General features: G+C 39.1%; 1 protein-coding gene across 3 annotated transcripts in view; it reads right to left on the reverse strand.

Moving 5' to 3' along the window:
* Positions 1 to 18,404, reverse strand: part of St6gal2 (ST6 beta-galactoside alpha-2,6-sialyltransferase 2) — a 68,077-nt gene that overhangs the window by 8,587 nt on the left and 41,086 nt on the right. For all 3 annotated transcript variants that reach the window (XM_021149975.3, XM_085832908.1, XM_085832909.1), the window contains exons 3-5: positions 13,446 to 13,543; positions 9,463 to 9,564; positions 7,420 to 7,594 (exon numbers count right to left, since the gene is read on the reverse strand). In XM_021149975.3, coding sequence (XP_021005634.1) covers positions 7,420 to 7,594; positions 9,463 to 9,564; positions 13,446 to 13,543 — 375 coding nt within the window. The remainder of the gene's footprint in view (positions 1 to 7,419; positions 7,595 to 9,462; positions 9,565 to 13,445; positions 13,544 to 18,404) is intronic.

The raw sequence follows: 18,404 nt of genomic DNA on the forward strand, positions 1-18,404 counted from the left end.
AACCCTGTGGGCCAGCAGAAAGAATGGATTCAGGAAACCTCGGGAGATAGGAGGTTGGGGTGAACCTCCAGAATGCACCAGAGACTTGGGAGGTGAGAGACTCTCAGGACTCAAAGGTAGGGACCTTATATGAAATGCCTGACAGTAGGGAGAGGGAACTTATAGAGCCCACCACCACCAGGAAGACAGAGCATCAAGTGAGGGATGGGGTTGCCATCCCACAGTCACAACTCTGACCCATAATTGTTCCTTTCTGAAAGAATTATGGGGATAGAAATGGAGAGGAGACTGAGGAAGAGAAGGTCCAGCAACAGGCCCAAAGAGGGATCCAGCTCAAGGGGAGGTCCAAAAGCCTGACATTATTACTGAGGCTATGGAGCACTCTCAAAAAGGGACCTATCATGACTGCCCTCTGAAAGACCCAACAAGCAGTTGAAAAAGTCAGATGTAGTACTGATGGTGACTGTTGGAAATGAGTATATATGCTCACAATGACCCCCTAACCATAAGGTTCAGGGTTTAAGGAAATAGCTTAAAGGAAAGGAAAAATTATGTTACATATAGAAATATTTTAATTATGTATTACTATTTGATTAGAGCAATGATTCATTGACATAATTGCTCCATGATATCAAAGTCTCTGGAAAAATAAAAATAATCAACAATAAAAAGGCATAAAGAGAAGGTATATATCCTCATATCAAGGCTGAGTGAAAAAAAAAACTAGTAGGAGAAAAATGGTCCCATGAACAGGCAAACTAATCAGAGCCACCCACACTCTTACTATTAGGAATGCAACAAAAATCCCAAACTAAAGAAACACAGCATGTACACAGAGGGCCTGGTGTGGACCAGTGCAGGCTCCGTGGTTGATGCTTCAGTAGCTGTAAGCTCCTAGGAGCCCTGCTTAGTTGATTCTGTGGGCCATGTTCTCCTGGTGGCCCCAACACCTCTGGCTCCTGCAATTTTTCCTCTCTTATGCCTAATCTTATTGCATCTAGTTATGCTGAGTTTGTTTGATATCACTAGGAAGCCTGCTTTTTTTCTGAAGAGTGGATCTGGAGGAGAGGGGAGGGGGTTGTGGAGAAGGGGAGGGAGTAGAGGCATCAGTCATGATGTATTGTATGAGAAAATAATAAAATCAAACAAAAACAAACAAACAAAACAGGCAACAATTATGATATATAACTAACTCTATGTCCTTTGAAACATCAAAGGCTACTATTACCTTGAGTAGGCATATAACAAGGAAGCAGCCTGTTCCTGTTTCTGTATGTTTCTGTTTGGGGGTATGGTATTATTGCACCTGTAACAAATCTTACATGGAGCACAGCAGAGTTATTGCTAAGTGTTACTAATATTAGGAAGTTATTATTCTTAGCCACATGAAAATGTTATTATAAAGGCCCTTTCTTTTCTTTTATTAGATATTTTCTTCATTTACATTTAAAATGCTATCCCGAAAGTCCCCTATACCCTCCCTCTGCTCCCCAACCCAACCACTTCCACTTCTTGGTCCTGGCATTCCCCTGTACTGGTGCATATAATTTTCGCAAGACCAAAAAATAGGGTTAAGAGCTAGTAAGTTAGGTCCCTGATTTTATTCTGGTCTTTGTGGATTTCAAGATCTTAATTACAAAGCAGCACAGGAGGAGGTGAGCATCCTGCAGGAGATATATATCACAATAATGATGGTGCAGAAACTGAGAGATCTATGTCCCACCCACCCATTTTCCCATGATGTGTTCTGGCCCAGTGAGAGCTCACTAGAGGCACATTTGTCATACCTGGATGTGGTAGAGGCATGAACTATAGTATAAAATAAAACCAGGAAGGTTGTGCTAGGAAGAGCGAGGAGAATGATTCAGTGTTTTTCAAAATGTTTAACCATTTAGTTGATACTGTTATTTACCACGTTTCATAGAATTGAGAAAGTTATAGGAGATTCCTTAAAATTATAAAAAGCTGCCTAACACCTGTACTTTCAGCACTCAGGAGTCTGAAGCCGGCCACACATCAAGACCTGGACCCCAAATCGTTGCCTAGCAAAGCTAATTAAGACACTATGCACCAATGTTATTAAGGTTTAGTGGAAGTGTTCGGCTTATATCAATGTGAGAACAAATAACATCTCCAGGCTTCTTTTGACTTACATACTCATGAAATGGATTTTTGGAAAAAATAAGTGTTTGTTTTGGCATCAGCGGGACAATTTAGTGTATCCTGACACCAAAGCTAATAAGCTTGATTCCTAGGATATGCATGGTGGAAAGACATAATCAACTCCTACAAACTGTCCTTTGACCTCCACAAATGTAGTATGGGATATACATGCAACCACACAGACACACATAGTCACACACATACACACAATTTTAAAAGTAGGTTTCTTCACTTACTTTTAAGTAATAACCAGGTAATCAAGTCCAAACAGATTCAGAGTTATTTAAAAATATTTCAAAGGTAATTTCCAGTTATTAATATGTAATTTGAGTTAATTTTAATGATTAACTACAATAAATATTCATATTTTAAATAATGATTCTACAAAATATTTTGACAGGCAGGGTTACTAATTTGTAACGTGGATCTGATGTTTAAAATGCAGAAAACATGATATTAATTGTAGTCATCCAGAATTTCAGAGAACTAACAACATTATAGACATACAAAGTTTAATAAGTAGTTTATTAATATTAATGAATAAAAATATAATTTAATTCATTCAATGTGAATCTGTGTTTACATTAATAATTATAAATCCTTACACATGTCCTTTAGCTCATTTCTTTCTTCTTCTTTAAAGATTGATTATTTTTAGTTATGTGTATGTGTGTTTGCCTGTGTGAATTTATGTGCTCTGCATTCATCTAGGAGCCCGTGGAGGTCAGAAAGGGCACCAGATCTCCTGGAAGTGGAGTTATAGATGGTTGCTTGCTGTCATAAGTGTTGGGAGAGAGGAGCCCAGCCTTTCTGGGTAACAGGTCCTCTTAGCTGTTCAGTCATCTTTCCATCCCACTAATTATTAATTTAAAGCGATAATAAATCATTAGCTTTCATAAGCTCTATGAACATGAACTGCAAACCTCTGAAAGGGATAATTGCTCCAAACTGAGGTGTGAAGAAGAAGCTGTAGAGTGCTTCCTTAAGTAATTAAAGAAGCCCCATTATTTCCAAGAATATTGTGGTAAATGAAGCACATTTGTTCAAATGTGGTTCACTGGAGAAGCTAATTATGATAATGTGCAGATTTTCAAGCAAGGAGAAAAAGGCTTAGTCCCTTGCTGGGATCTTGTCCCAATGTTGACACAGCTTGAGGCTCACCAGGCAGCCTGCACCTAAGCAGATCTTCTAGACATCTCTTCCCTCTAACACTGTACTGTTGTTGAACTACCTGGTTCCTGCTGTGTAAACCAATCTAATAGGTTCCCCTTTACAATGCACATACATTCAGGGATCCTGGTTATACACATTTCTGATCATTTTTCGATCCTATGTATTTCAGAGACACATAAAACAGCATGTATGAAAGTAAAAGAGATTAGGGGAATGAAGGAGACAAGCCATACACAAGGACAGGGAAATGAATTGGAGAAAAGAAGCAGTACACAGGAGATCAAAACACAACTGAAAATCCTATATACAAGAAATATGTACCAACAGAAACTTAGTACAGTAGATGGCTGATTATGTCTAAATTTTGTTTGTCCATTTGTGGCTTAAAGAGAGAGAACACAAGGATACAAGTGCAGTTAACATCTAGCAGGGCCAGAGTGGAAGACTGAATGCTACACCATTCCAAAAGATAACAAATACACTTTATACTTTTAAAAATCTGTACTATCAGTCAGCTATTGGATGGATCACAGGGCCCCCAATGGAGGAGCTAGAGAAAATACCCAAGGAGCTAAAGGGAACTGCAACCCCATAGGTGGATCATTATTATGAACTAACCAGTACCCCAAAGCTCTTGACTCTAGCTGCATTTGTATCAAAAGATGGCCTAGTTGGCCATCACTGGAAAGAGAGGCCCATTGGACTTGCCAACTTTACATGCCCCAGTACAGGGGAATGCCAGGGCCAAGGGATGGGGGTGGGTGGGTGGGGAACTGGGGGGGGGAGGGTATTAGGGACTTTTTGGATAGCATTGGAAATGTAATTGAGGAAAATACCTAATAAAAAAATATCTGTACTATTTAACGTAAACATAAATAAAAATATTTATAACACCTATGTTTGAGCATGGCCATAATTAAGTGATAAGTAGTAGGCAGGTCTGAGTTCTGGGCTCTCTCACGGTGTCTATCAGTATAGAACTTACAGAGTAGGCTTTTACAGTTCCCTGCAACTTTGATCCTTTCCATGAGGCTGAGAGTGGGGATCTGAGTATCCCAGAACCAGCATCCGTGTCACTGGAGACTATAAGAAATGGGAACTCCAACCTCCCCCACCTACTCAGAATCCTTGGTTTGAGAGGCTTCAGAAGCTCCCTTCCAAACTGGCTCTCAATGGTTCCTGCCTGCCTCTCACGGCAAGGATCCTGACTTCTGTAGCAGAAAGAACACAGCAGTCTGACAGCGCAGTAGAGATGGGTGCTTACACGCACGCTCTCAGAAAAACTGTGATCCAGAGTCACCCAGGCACTCGGTCTCCATAGTACTCACTTGTACAAGGTCTGTAAGTTCGCACCTACTGAGCATTCTTTTCACTTGCTAAGCTCTGTCTTGCAGAAATGTATTACTTAAATAGGTAGGTGATGCAAGACATGCTAAACTTTGAGAGCCTGTGAGCAAAAATGTGTTCATTCACCAAATACTCCCATTCCTCCGTACCTGTGGAACTGGACCTAGGGCCCCATGCAGATACCCAAATCCAAAGGTGTTCAAGTCACTTATAAGACATCATAACATCCCATATCATTATGCACAAATTCCAGTGCACTCTATGAATCTCTAGATGGCCTTTAATACTAAACACAATGCAAATTGTTGTTATTGTTTGGGGATTAATGACAAGAGAAAAGGTCTGCACATAGTCAAAATTTATTTTCGAAACTATTTTCAGCTAGTGGATATTTGAATATGTGGATGCAGAACCCAGATTATAGAGGGCATCCACCTAATATGTACCCACTTAAGACCCTGTAGAGATAATCTCTAGGCACTGTGGGAATTCTGTCAATAAAAAGCTGATGGATGGTAAGTTGAGGCAGGCTTAGAGAGTGGGAACTCTCCAGCACAGAGAGGGGAACTCTGGGGAAAAGTCAGGAGGATTTGCCACTGAGACCCAGAATAAGTTAGACATATGAAACTAATGAGAGGTAACTAGGCAGGTGGCAGAACTTAGATTAGTATAAATGGGTTAATATTAAGTTAAGAGCTAATTGGGAAGCCTCAATGTCATTTTTGGGAACTTGGGTGGTCATAGAAAAAGCGTAAATGGTTACAAGGCCCTCCATAGTGCCCTGTAGCCTTCTTGAAGCGACGTGCTCCTTCATTCATATCCCCAAATAAGCCACTCGGGGGACCATAGCACTTTATTTTGGGGGTTCAGGGGAATCTTTCTGAGAAGCTAGCCCCCTTTGTACATTAATTTCTGTACAAAGATATGTGTTTCTTGATTAAAATAGTGAGCTTATGACATCCCTCCACTTCATGTATACAAATTCCTGAGCATGTATAAGAAAAATGCGTGATGTTTGTTGTATGAGCAATCACATGTGGGTACTCCCCACAGATGGGTTACTGTTAGGGACTCCCACTGTTTCGCCCAGCTGAGTGCTAGACCGGAGTGTAGTGCAAGGTGAGGAGGGCCTGCCTTGGGCTACCACTGGATGAGGAACTGCCTGCTGACCAGCTCCCAAGCACACTGGTGAGTGTGTATACTAAAACGTTCTAACCCGATTTGCCCCTGTCAAATGGGTTTTTTTCAGGGGCTGATCCTTACAGCCTTAGAGATAACCGATGCTGATTAATCAAGTTGACACTTCAGCAAGACTTTAGAGCAGGCAAGGGACATTTGGAGCATACTTTTGGTCACAGCAACTGTATTTCTTCCTGCTTTCATGGAGCATTGGCTAATACAGTCCATGAGGGCAAAGGGAGCAAAGATGGGGTTCAGGGGAATCTTCTGAGGAAGGGGGTAGTGGTGGTTCAGAAGTCATGTGAATGTGCACAGCGAATGAATACACCAGGACGGGCTATCAGGAAGCAGTCCAACTTTCCTTAGAGTAACTCAAGGCTTATAATATTTTGGGGGACTGGGGGTAGTTATATCATTGGCTGAGGGCTCAGGGTACAGAAACACATCATTAGCATGGGGAGACATTTCAGGAACCTCAGGTGCTAGCTTAACAGGTTCTTATCAGGAGAAAGGAACATAATCTTGAAACCTAACTAAGGCTACCTGACATTCCTCAAACAGAGGCATACAGGGGTGCTCAGAATTCTCTATACAAGGTCAGAGAAGGTGGAGCCCCACTAATGAAGAGAGTCTCCCATATTGCCCGGAGCCTAGAGGCTTTCTGGTTATGCTGGGCTTCAACCTTAATTAGAAGAGTTCTCCCACAGCCACAAAAGAACCAAAAAAACCCAACTTATTGATTTCACAGAAAATTTTCATGGGAGAGGGAGTGAGATGTAGTTAACATCATTCTACAGCTATTTGAAAACATCAAATAACTTAACAGAAAAACTCCATCTCATCCAGATCAAAGAGGAAGTACGAACTCTACAACAGTTTGGGGGTGCTCAGAGGGTGTTGCTAAAAGTAACCCAGGTTGTTACCATCGCTCAGAGTGGTAAGAATCTCACATCCTTCAATATGGTGAGGCTCAGAGGCAGCAACTATATCTAATGCAGCAGATGTCCTCTATTGCAGTTTTATGTCCATCCACAGAACACAGTTAGCTCACTGGGAACCCAATGTTTTCTTATCAATTTTCTGCATTTTAGTTTCTTTATATTGGCAGAACTTAGCAGTGACAATAAAAACACTCCCTATTAGGACTGTGTAATATGGTAGCCACCAGGAGGATGTTGCAACTGAATACATGAAATAGTGCTAGCAGGCCTCAGAAACAGATGTGATTTGCTATTTAATTATAATTAATTGAAATTTAAATAGTCATGTGGCTAACAGATGATGCACTGGACAAGACAGTGAAAGAAAATAAACATAGACAGCCCATCAGTGCATTGTAGGGTGGAATAATTGCCCAGTCACACAAGTTCATACCTACCAGTCAGGAATGAGATTGAGAGAGTTTTGTGTAACAGTTGGAAATTTAGTAATGCATAACTGAACAATGTCCTTTTTGTTGGTTAGCATTTCAAACTACCTGTTATTGGTTCTTTCTGTATAAAATGAATTCTTACCCTGCTTGTGCACCCTAACATTCCAACTATTAGACACACGTACCAATAAAACCAGAAGATGGCGGGTTGGGCTGTATCTTCTCCCTTGTATTCTCCTGGATAATGTCCCAAAGCTGCCATATGAACTTGGGGTGAAGAATGTAAAATGGCTGAGTTGGGTATTTCCGGCGATGCTGGATATATGGAGTGAAAAGGTTGTAATCTGGCTTCTTATACCACTGAAACAAAATAAAAACAATTCAAATTGAGTACAGATCATGTTGTGACAAGGAGACAACACTGAATATGTCTAGAGCCAGTCGAGAGCTGGAAGGTACTGAAGGATTCAGTCACCTGGGAAAGTACAAAGAGAGGCCCTAGGAGGAATAATGCTGTATCTTTTAATCAAGTCTTTTATTTTTGACTCTATAATTAGTAATTATACAATTTTCCCTTTCCTTTCCTCCTATCAAGCTCTCCCAGTGATGTTTTATTCATCACTGAATATTGAATTTTATTCATCACTGAATAATATCACATGATATTATTCATGGTAAAATGAGAGCGGGGTCTAGATAAGAGGTGGCAAGCATTTTCTGCAAAGATCAAAGAGCAAACATCAGAGAGGTCTGGGCTAGAGGCCTGCCATGAACAGACCATGGCAGCATGAAAACAGTCACAGCAGTTAATGCCAATGGGCATACTGTGTTCTACTCCAGTTTTATAATGAGAATGGTGGCCAAATGTGGCTCATACTCTAGTATGTTGGCCTCCTGGTACTCAAGCAGTGTGTTTTGAAGGTAGATTTTCCACATTGTACTACAGTGGCAGAAAATACATCATCCTGTATTTTGGGAGAAAAGCTGCACAACTTATGGGGTGGACTGACATGATTTGATGAAAACTTTTCTTTCTTTATAATGGTGGATAAATTGTAATCCCACCATAATGGCCATGTTGCTTGTACTTTAACCCCGTTTGTCTCCATCTATAAGGGGAGAAAACTCTGATCGGGGCTTGGATGCTCCCAATAGATGAAGAAAAAGGTTAGCATCCCCAGTAGTCAGTCAGTTAAAATCCTGCAAGAACTGAAATCTGGGTAAACAAAGCTAGAAATATCCAGTTTCCATTGATACTTGATGCTTAGCCTAAGAGAATTGAGTTTTCCACATAATTCTGCTGAGGCTGTGTTCTCAGCTTCTAGAAATGGAAATTTGGCAGGCATATTTTTAAAAAGAATAATGAGCCAGTGATTCTGATTTGTACCACTGGCAAAACACACACACACACACACACACACACACACACACACACACACACACACCAAACAAAACACTGGTAATAAGGTCAAGCAAATGTCCAGCCTGAGGCTCAAGGTGGACAGTACCACATACACTCCTCTTGATGGCCAATTCTATCCTGGGCAGCTCTAAAAATGATTGATCCCTGAAGGAGCGAAGATCTGTGTCATTCACATTCATCTTAATAAATCTGTACGCTCCTAGTTTTGGTAAACGAAATGAAGAACACTCATTCACTAGGGTGAACATAAAATTTTCTGAGCTCAGTTAAAAAAAAAAAAAGGACACATAAGCCCACTGGCTTCTCATATGAAGTCCCATACAACATGGTCAGTTTTTTTGCTTGGGAAAATATTAATTTGCCATGGAGATTTTAAAAAAAATATACAGCTCACTTGTTATTTCATAAAATTTAACACATTGAGAAAGAGCCAATGAAAATTATCCTTATGAAAGTTGGAGATAATTATTTAAATAATAATGAACAGTTTATATTTTTCTTGACAAATGCACATAGTTTATTTCCAAAGCCCTTATTACCATCCTATCACTTTGGACAACTGCCAGTCTGATCAGTCTTATTTTAGGTGTAACTACAACATTTTAAGCCTTTACATATGCTGCACTTTCTCTATTTCTCAGAGGAAAAGCATCTTTGCTGAAGGTGGCTATGTTACTACTCTAAGTGATATCAAAAAGGTGCATGAAACACAGGTGAGTTTGTGCCTATCAGTGACCTGTTCTTGTGAGTAATTAAACAGAGACACTGTCTGACCAATAGTCTAGGGCACAAAGAAAACACTTACCAGGTTAAGATTGGCAGAATAAGGAGCAGGATCCCAGGCTACCAGGATAACATCTTTATATAAAGCACTGTCAATGAAGTGATGGCTGGGGTTGGCCAGAATCTGTAAGCATATGGGGGAGGGGGCAGAAATGAAGATCTTTATAACTAGTGATTGCTTCTTTAAAAGCTTATTTTTAAAACAAGTCACAATTAAAAATAATAGAGTAAGGCTTGGATTTTATATTTTCCTTTGTGAGAGGGAGAAAGGCAAAATATGTTTAAAGTTTTTTTTTTTTTTAACATTAAAAAATCCCAAACCCACAAAGTACTCCATTTTTATCAGAACTGCATCAAGGGTGTCTATCATTCCTTGCAAGATGAAACTCCTCAGCTAATTCAGTCTCCTGGCTTCCTCATTACCTTTGACATGTGACATGAGACAGGTATCTGTAAAGAACAGCTATAATTGAGTTAGGAGCTGTCAGTTGTAGTATTTCCTCCCAGGTCCTACCTGATTCTTGATGGACCCATTAATTTCACCTGCCATCCATCTTTTTTTAAAACACTAGCAAGTAAGACCAACCACTGACAAATGGGACCTCATGAAGCTATAAAACTTCTGAATAGCAAATGACATCATCACTTGAGTGAAGCAGCAGCCAAAGAATGGGAAAAATCTTTACCAGAGTGTTCATGTATAGAATATACAAAGAGCTTAATGTATTAAAACAAACAATTGAATTAAAATTGGGGCATAGAACCAAATGGAGTTATCAAAAGAAGAAATACTTTTTAAATGTTTTTATCCTTAGCTAGATAAACGCACATTATCTAACTAAGAGAAATGCAAGCTTAAATTATTTTGACATTTCATCTTATACCAGTCAGAATGGCTAAAACAGAATTGAATTTTAAAAGGAAAAAATGCAGGCATGAATACGGGCAGATGGAAATGCTTACTAGGTGTTGATGGGATTGCAAGCAGGTATAACTACCATAAAAGCTGATGTGGAGGGTCTACAAAAGTCTATATATAGATCTAGTCTCTGACCCATATAATGCACTTGGGCATACACCCTCATACTCTATATATACTACTATGGAGACACATACATGGTCAGCCATGTTCATTGCTGCTATAGTCACAGAAGTCAGGAAAAGGAAACAACCTAGATATCCATGAAATGATGAATAGATAACGAAAATACAGCACATATACACAATGGTTTACTATTCACATGTCAAGAAAAAAAATGAAAATTTTAGGTAAATGGCTAGAGCTGGAAATAACCACTCTGGAGTGAGGTAACCAAGACTCAGAAAGACAAACATTTCAGGTTCTCTCTTTAGATGTGGACGTTTAGATTGGAATGCCTAAGGAAGTCAGGAACCCAGTAAGAGATGATGGGAGTTGGGTAAAAGGACATAAATGACATGAAATGGAGTTAAGTGAGGTGGAGGATAGCAAGGTAGGGTATAGAACAGTGTGTGTGTGTGTGTGTGTGTGTGTGTGTGTGTGTAACAAGATGAAGCCCATCTGAAAATGTCTTATGGAAAGCTTCTTCTACAGAAGCTTCCTAACACACACACATACACACACATACACACACACACACACATACACACACACATACACACACACACACATACACACACACATACACACACACATACACACACACATACACACACACATACACACACACACACATACACACACACATTATATGTATGTATGTGTGTATGTATATATATATGTGTGTGTGTATATATATATATATTACATTTATATTTGAGAGAGAGTATGTGTGTAAATAGAGCTACCCTACAATAGTGGGGCAAAACCTCTTTCAGAAACCTATATTAACAAAGAAACCCAGTGCCCCGAATAGATTACCTCTTTGGAATATTTTTATTCTATGTGTAGCTTCATAGACACTAAACATTATAAGTGATAGCCACTGCACTTGGTTAGCCTCTGGAACCTAGCAATAAGACCCTGCTGCCAAAGACACCACATATTTCCATCATAAGGCATGGAGAAATCAACCAGGCACTGGTTAGAGGTTTCACATCCTACTGACTAGCTTTCATGGTGCTATGAAGGTGAAAAGTTATCATCTAGATGTAAACCCTGAGAGCTATAATAATGACTGGTCCAGTAGAATGTGCCTATTAGTGCAATAATGGCATGAAAGGTATGGAAAAAACAAACCACCCTCTCACTGGATTTCAGTCCCCACCATAAAGCAGAACTCATGCTTTGTACAATCAACATGGTCAGGAACTTATGGTGGGTAGACTTAAGGAGAGGACTATTTAGCATCTGACATCTAATGCCTTGCTCTTATACCCATAGATTCATGCATCTTTCAATAATCATTATCAGAGAAGCTTCTCTTTACAATGGATTGTGATTAGCACAGAAAACTACAACTGGTGAACAGGGATAGAACACAAAACTTCAGAATGCCCATTAATACATGAGATATACATCACACCTCATCTCCCCAAAGTTCAGAGATCATTGTGAAACGAGGGTTAGAAAGAGTGTAAGACACAGGCACAGTTCATGTCTACATCTGAACAGTGTTTTTCAGATCCAACAGCACAAGACCTGCCTGCACAAGATTAAGCCAGGAAAATTCTACCATAGGGAGGAGCTAGACATGAAGTCCCACCCCTAGCTAAAGAGCTATTAGCAATTGATTTCTGGGATGAGAGAGACAGTTTTTTTTTTTTTCAGGGATGTATCTTCTGAGAGGCTACCAAAGCTACAGAAGATAGGCCCATGTCCTTGCACATATAGGCTGCACTAAGTGCACTTTGTGGGTTATAAAACAAAACAAAGCAAAACAATCAACAACGACCCAAACAAAAAAAAGATAATATATGAAATTCAGAGGGAAGAGTGGTAGGAGTTCAGAGGGGAGGGAGTCAGGGTGGACTTGACCTAAAACTAATTGACTTAAAACTAAACTAAAAAATCTCATTTTAATGAAGAGGCACTTTTAATTTTATCACATCTTAGTAGTTCTGAAATCAGGATATATCTTACAGAATATATGTATTTTACTTTGGTCAGATTTATAACTTTCTGAGAAACTATTAAATGAAATGTAGATCTTTCCACCAGTGACTATGAATTGAGAAAATATGGTAATTGTTTTTGCTTTGCTGCAGGCTGCCTGGTACAGTGAACAGTACAAGGTGATAATAGCCTGTTCTGCAAGAAGTTCACCATAAATCACTTATCTCAGTTTTCTACATTTCTAATTTTGGAAATTAGAAATTGCGGTTTGTTCTGGAAATATTTTTCTGTAAATTCAAAAGACATTAAGAACATAGAAAAAGAGGTATCCCTGCTTCCCACCAACCAACTTATTTTCATTTTACAAATTTCTAAATCACAAACTGAAGACATGCTACAAGCTCTCCTGTTTCATGTGTTTCTGTTCCCTTTAGCACCTTACTCCTGATTTCCATAATATCTTCTGTACTAAATAGCATTTTGCAGTTCATAAACTGAATCATGATAATCTACCACAGCAGCTGTGGGTAGCAAAACTTTTGGAAAACATCTATCCCTAAAAATATTTACATTAACTATTCCTAACAATATCAAAGTTATAATATGAAGAAGCAATGAAAATAACTTTCTGGTTGGGAGTCAGGACAACATGAGGAACTGTAAGAAAGGGTCACAGCATTAGGAAAGTTGAAAACCACTGATCTCTCTAATATCAAAAATATGTACATACAAATAAAAATTATTTTTTATGTTTAATCTGAGTTCCCTTTGCTGTTACTCATTTTTCCTATCCAAATCACATCTCAATTTTCTCTTGGCATTTCTCTTCACTAATTCTTTGTGATTATTAGTTCGTTGTGATTCTGTAAAAATAATGGTATTGTGGTTATGCTAACAATATTTCTATTCACTCATCAAGTTAAATGACTTGCCTACAAAATGTTTCAGTGAAAACACTTCATCCATCTTACCTGAGAATTAATGATGCGCACTGTGGTTTTATTTCCGACATCTTTCTCATAGCCACGTGTAGGGGCAGAGTTAAATCTCAAAACTGCATCATGAGAATCTAAGGGCACACAAGTGACATTTTTTTTCTCTGTGAAATCACATAATTGAGGGAAAAAGCATTAAAACAAACCTTGCAATATCTGAAACTTAGAAACCACTAATAAAGTTAATGTACATATACACAGATTTTTAGATAATTTGATGTTGATTTGGGATGACAGCTTGCCTAGAGACACTAGTATGGATACTCAAGAGTCCCACAGCCCTAGGGCACACCAGTCAATACCACCTCAGAGATATAAATATAGTCCCAAGTTATACTTCCTAGTAACAGTCACATTTTCTTTTTCAAAGTATACTATATGAGGCTCACTACTGGCAAAGTCACCAAATGATACATTTATTTGGACGTGTCCCCTTGTTTCTTGATAAAGTACTATGTGTGTATATGTGCATACACACATACACAAAACCAGTGGATTAGGGGTGACCTATTTTGCTTGCTACATTTAGATGCTTGATATTTTTTATACTGTGTAAAATATCATATTTTGTGCAATCAGTCCCCTTAAAGTTTTAAAACATGTAGAAGCTGGATCTACAGGAACAGGTAGAGATGCTTAGAGCACAGAAGCAGCTCACTTGGATCTTTGTAGCCAGTAGAGCTGAGGTCATGATAAGAACTGCTATATAATCTTGCAGCCTTCTCTTAAACAATCTAAAAACTGCCTTTAAGTCTGCTTTATCATCTTTTAGTGAAAGTTTAGATTTAAAAGAAAAAGTCTTGTTTTCATGATGAATTCTCTTCTGCCACTGTGGATACCAGGGAGTCCTTGCAATTGGCGAAGCTAGCAGTATCATCAGTGGTCAAGGCTTTTGTACAAACAGTAACGGGATTTCTTTAGCTTTAAGAATCCCATGCACATTTCAAGTTTAACTTGCAGCAAGCACAATGATTTGGTTCTGTAAGTGAGAGGCAAACTCAATAGATTTCTGACATGGCTAGGAGTCACAAGGATACATGGATGCTGTACTTACTGGGACCATATTCTCAACAACCTGCTTTCTATAAAAGGGTTCTCATGTTCCTTTCTCAGAGTCTACATCCCACTCATTAGAACATTAGAGTAGATGCTACTGTGCATGCCCACTAAAGCAATGATTTCAAAAGATACCTTTATAGACAAGTTCTGAGAACAATGAATGTATAAGGGTACTTAGCCACTCTCTCTCTCTCTCTCTCTCTCTCTCTCTCTCTCTCTCTCTCTCTTTCTCTCTCTCACACACACACACACACACTACACACACACACACACACACACACACACACACACACTTTGGGGCAAAGTTTGGAAGGGTTGGCAAGCTATTATCAGTAGACTGAATGTGGTCTGCCCCTGTTTTAGTGAATAAAGCTGTAAACCTGTAAACCAGACATATGTAAAAAGTGTATAAAACAGACAGTCTATTCTGGCACAAGTGACTTTGAAACAGAGACCCTGTGGCCCACAAAGCCTAAAATATTTACTACATGGCTCTTAGAAAGAAAAAAAAGTTTATAAATCTCAAGATTTCAAGGAATTTAAGCTTTGTGAAGATAATGCAAAAACCCTTGAGGACTTTCAGGCAACTTGACCACATTGGTTAAGCACTGATTTGCATTTTTGCAGTGAACTGCATTATTTATATTTTAATTAAAATTACATAATAATCTAAAAATTTGAATTATAAGGATTATATTATACAGAGCAATAAATTCATATTTTAATCTTTAACAGGACTTGTTATACTCTCTCTCTCTCTCTCTCTCTCTCTCTCTCTCTCTCTCACATGCATGCATATGCACACAGGTTTTTAAAAAGAGAAGATTTTATAAGTTCTTCCAGAAAATTGTGAATATTCTTTGACAGTTCACTCAAACTTGTTAAGTGGTAGTTTGTTAAGAGCTGGTTGCATTATGGCATCTCAAAGCATATTAATGAATTTAAAAAAATTTTTTTTTTGGTCCAAAAAGATTACTGACAACCTACTTTTATTATGAAGTGAAAAGCAGGTCTCTTTTGGCATTCTGGTGTCTGTGCCTATCATGCAGGCTGTCTTCCTTGTAGAAAGTACTATTTTGTGGCTGAAATTATAGGTCTTCCAAAATTAATTTTTTAAAACAAATTAAAATGAATGGCTATAAATCCAACGATCCAAATAGCTTGCCACTTTATAATCTATTCTCCATTGCTCTTAAAATGTGTTTTAACCAGTAAAAATTTTTGCAATGTTATTCAATGTTAATTTGAATACTCAGGAAACAAGTTGGGCAATGATCCTAAATATTGTTATGTTCCATTATAAATCATCCAAAGACCAGATTGGTTAATAAACCATGGCTCTCATCAGTTTTCAAGTGTGGGAAGCTTCCAGGATCCTAGTTAGAAACTGCATTTTATCATTGCAACAATTACTGTCATTTATCTTTTTTTTTTTTTTAAGATTTACTTATTTATATATGTGAGTACACTGTAGCTGTCTTCAGACGCACCAGAAGAGGGCATCAGATCTCATTACAGATGTGAGCCACCATGTGGTTGCTGGAATTTGAACTCAGGACCTTCGGAAGAGCAGTCAGTGCTCTTACCTGCTGAGCCATCTCGCCAGCCCTGTCAGTTATCTTTCTAAGAGTGACAGTTCATTTAACTCCTTCTCTGAGAAGGAAGCTGTCAAGTGTCCAGCTCAAGATAACTGAAGTCTTTCTGTCATCTTATTTTTCAGATAAAAACTATATTTCATGGCATGATTGGCTAGTTCATCCTCCAACTCCATCCCATAGGGTTTTCTCATGCATATGTGCCTTTTCCCATATCTTTCTTTGTCACACAGGATCTGAGAAACACCTGCACGGAAAATGCCAAGACTTCCTGAAACTACTCCTTTTGACTGCTGCATCAAAGCTGTATACAGCAAACAAGGCACTCATTCTTTTTAGTGTTTGGTGATAAAGAAACAATGGTGGCCAATGTTATGAACACCCCTCTCCAGATATGTGCTCAGAAGCCATCATTTTTATCCTTCACTGCTTTTGTTTTCCTGGTACATATGTCAAAATTGAAAAAGAAAAAAATTTGAGATATAAAAATTGATTTTTACCTTGTAGAGCATGGGCCCTGGAAACCATAAATGAATCACAGATTTGAAGTGATAGAGACAAACCCAAAAAGAAATCAAGAGAGATGAGGGTGACACCAAGCGGTTGAGGGTCTTACTAGGGGTTCAGAAGGATTTGGGCACAAGGCTAGGCAATAAGTATGATACCAACTCCCCAACCATGTCTCCTAGGTAGCCATGTTGCCCAAAGCCATACTGCCCACCACTGTGACAGTCTCTGTGTCATGGTCTGATGAACACACCCAGTGTCCTAAACAATGGATATATTTCAAGTAAATTGACTATAATTCTAATTAATAAAATGACCCTCATAAATCTCTAGGCATTTAAATGCCTATTGCCTCAGGTGAGTGGTTCTCAACCTTCCTAATGCTGCAACCCTTTTAATATAGTTCCTCACATTATGGTGAACCCCAAACCTAAAATTATTTTCATTGCTACCTCATAACTGTAATTTTGCCTCTGTTATGAATCATATCTGTGTTTTCTGATGGTATTTAGGTGACTCCTGTGAAAGGGTCATTCACCTTCAAAGGAATTGTGACCCACATGTGCCATAGATGGACCAGTATCTTACAATGTTACAAGGCAGAAGACAGTGAATGCCTTGGAAGGAGCGCTGGTCTCAAGAGTCACAAGGTCACTTGTGCAAAGGAGGCAGTGGTGGAGTCTGCTGATAGTGAAGGCAGTCAATAAGCAGAGCTAAGGGTTAAAAAGCTGAAACCATCTGTCCCATCCATAAGCACTTGGTAAATATACACTGGACTGCACAGTAATGTATCTGCAGAAGCTAAGCCATTTATTCATACTTGGAGGAAAAGGAAGAGATCATACAGTAAGCACAAGGTGAATGACATCAAGCTACACCTCTAGAGGAGGCATTTCTGGGTCAGAGTAGAGCTATGCTGACTTTACAACAGAACCATCAAGGAACAGCCAACAATGCCAGAAGTCCCAGCACCAAGTCTCCATCTAGCTCTTTTCTCCTCCTGACTTGTGCTGAATAGAAAATAAAAATTAAACAGTCACAGGTATCAGACAAAACTATGAATAACCTCTACCAATTCCCACTGCATTCTCCCTCTCCTCTCTGGCTTGCCTATCCCTTTTGACTTCTCTCATGCCCCCAAACTCAGGCTCACACGTGATGTCTCTCAAAATCAAACTTCCACTCTTATGTTCCCTTGTCTCAGACATCATTGCTGTCAGAGACCCACTTGCAGAATCCACACTCTGCCCATGGGACATTAGAGGCACATGTCCTTGGTGATGCTAATTTTACAACAGCTAAATCACACTAAAATAGGGTTTTCTCTACAGCAAACCATCTCAGTTGGCACTGCTACTACAATTAGTAATTGAAGTCTGGTTTTGAAAGCACAGGACTATCTATGCACTGCCCTCCTCCCTTCCTAGACAGCTTCTTTCCTGCAGCTGCCTCCTCCTCCTCCTCCTAGCCCCTGTACTCACTAAAGTTGTGCATTGGCCTGGACCAGCTTCTGCAGAGCAGTCTATGTCGATCTCTCTGCCCACCAATACGTAACCCACTGTGAGGTTAGGGTTCTGTTGTCATTTCTATCCTGTTTGTCTAAATATCTCCCTGCATTTCTCCAATTTACAGGACACTGGAATTGTCTGTTCATGGTCTGGATTCTCCACAGTGTAATATAGCATTTGAAGTTTCTGCCTGTCACTTATTCATCTTTGTGTTTAGCACAGGGTCTGATAAAGCTGTGGTCAGCAAGTATCTAGTGGTGGTTGAG

This window comes from Mus caroli, unplaced genomic scaffold (assembly GCF_978045245.1).
Source record: "Mus caroli unplaced genomic scaffold, Mus_caroli_1 scaffold_18, whole genome shotgun sequence".
NCBI classification, from domain to species: domain Eukaryota; kingdom Metazoa; phylum Chordata; class Mammalia; order Rodentia; family Muridae; genus Mus; species Mus caroli.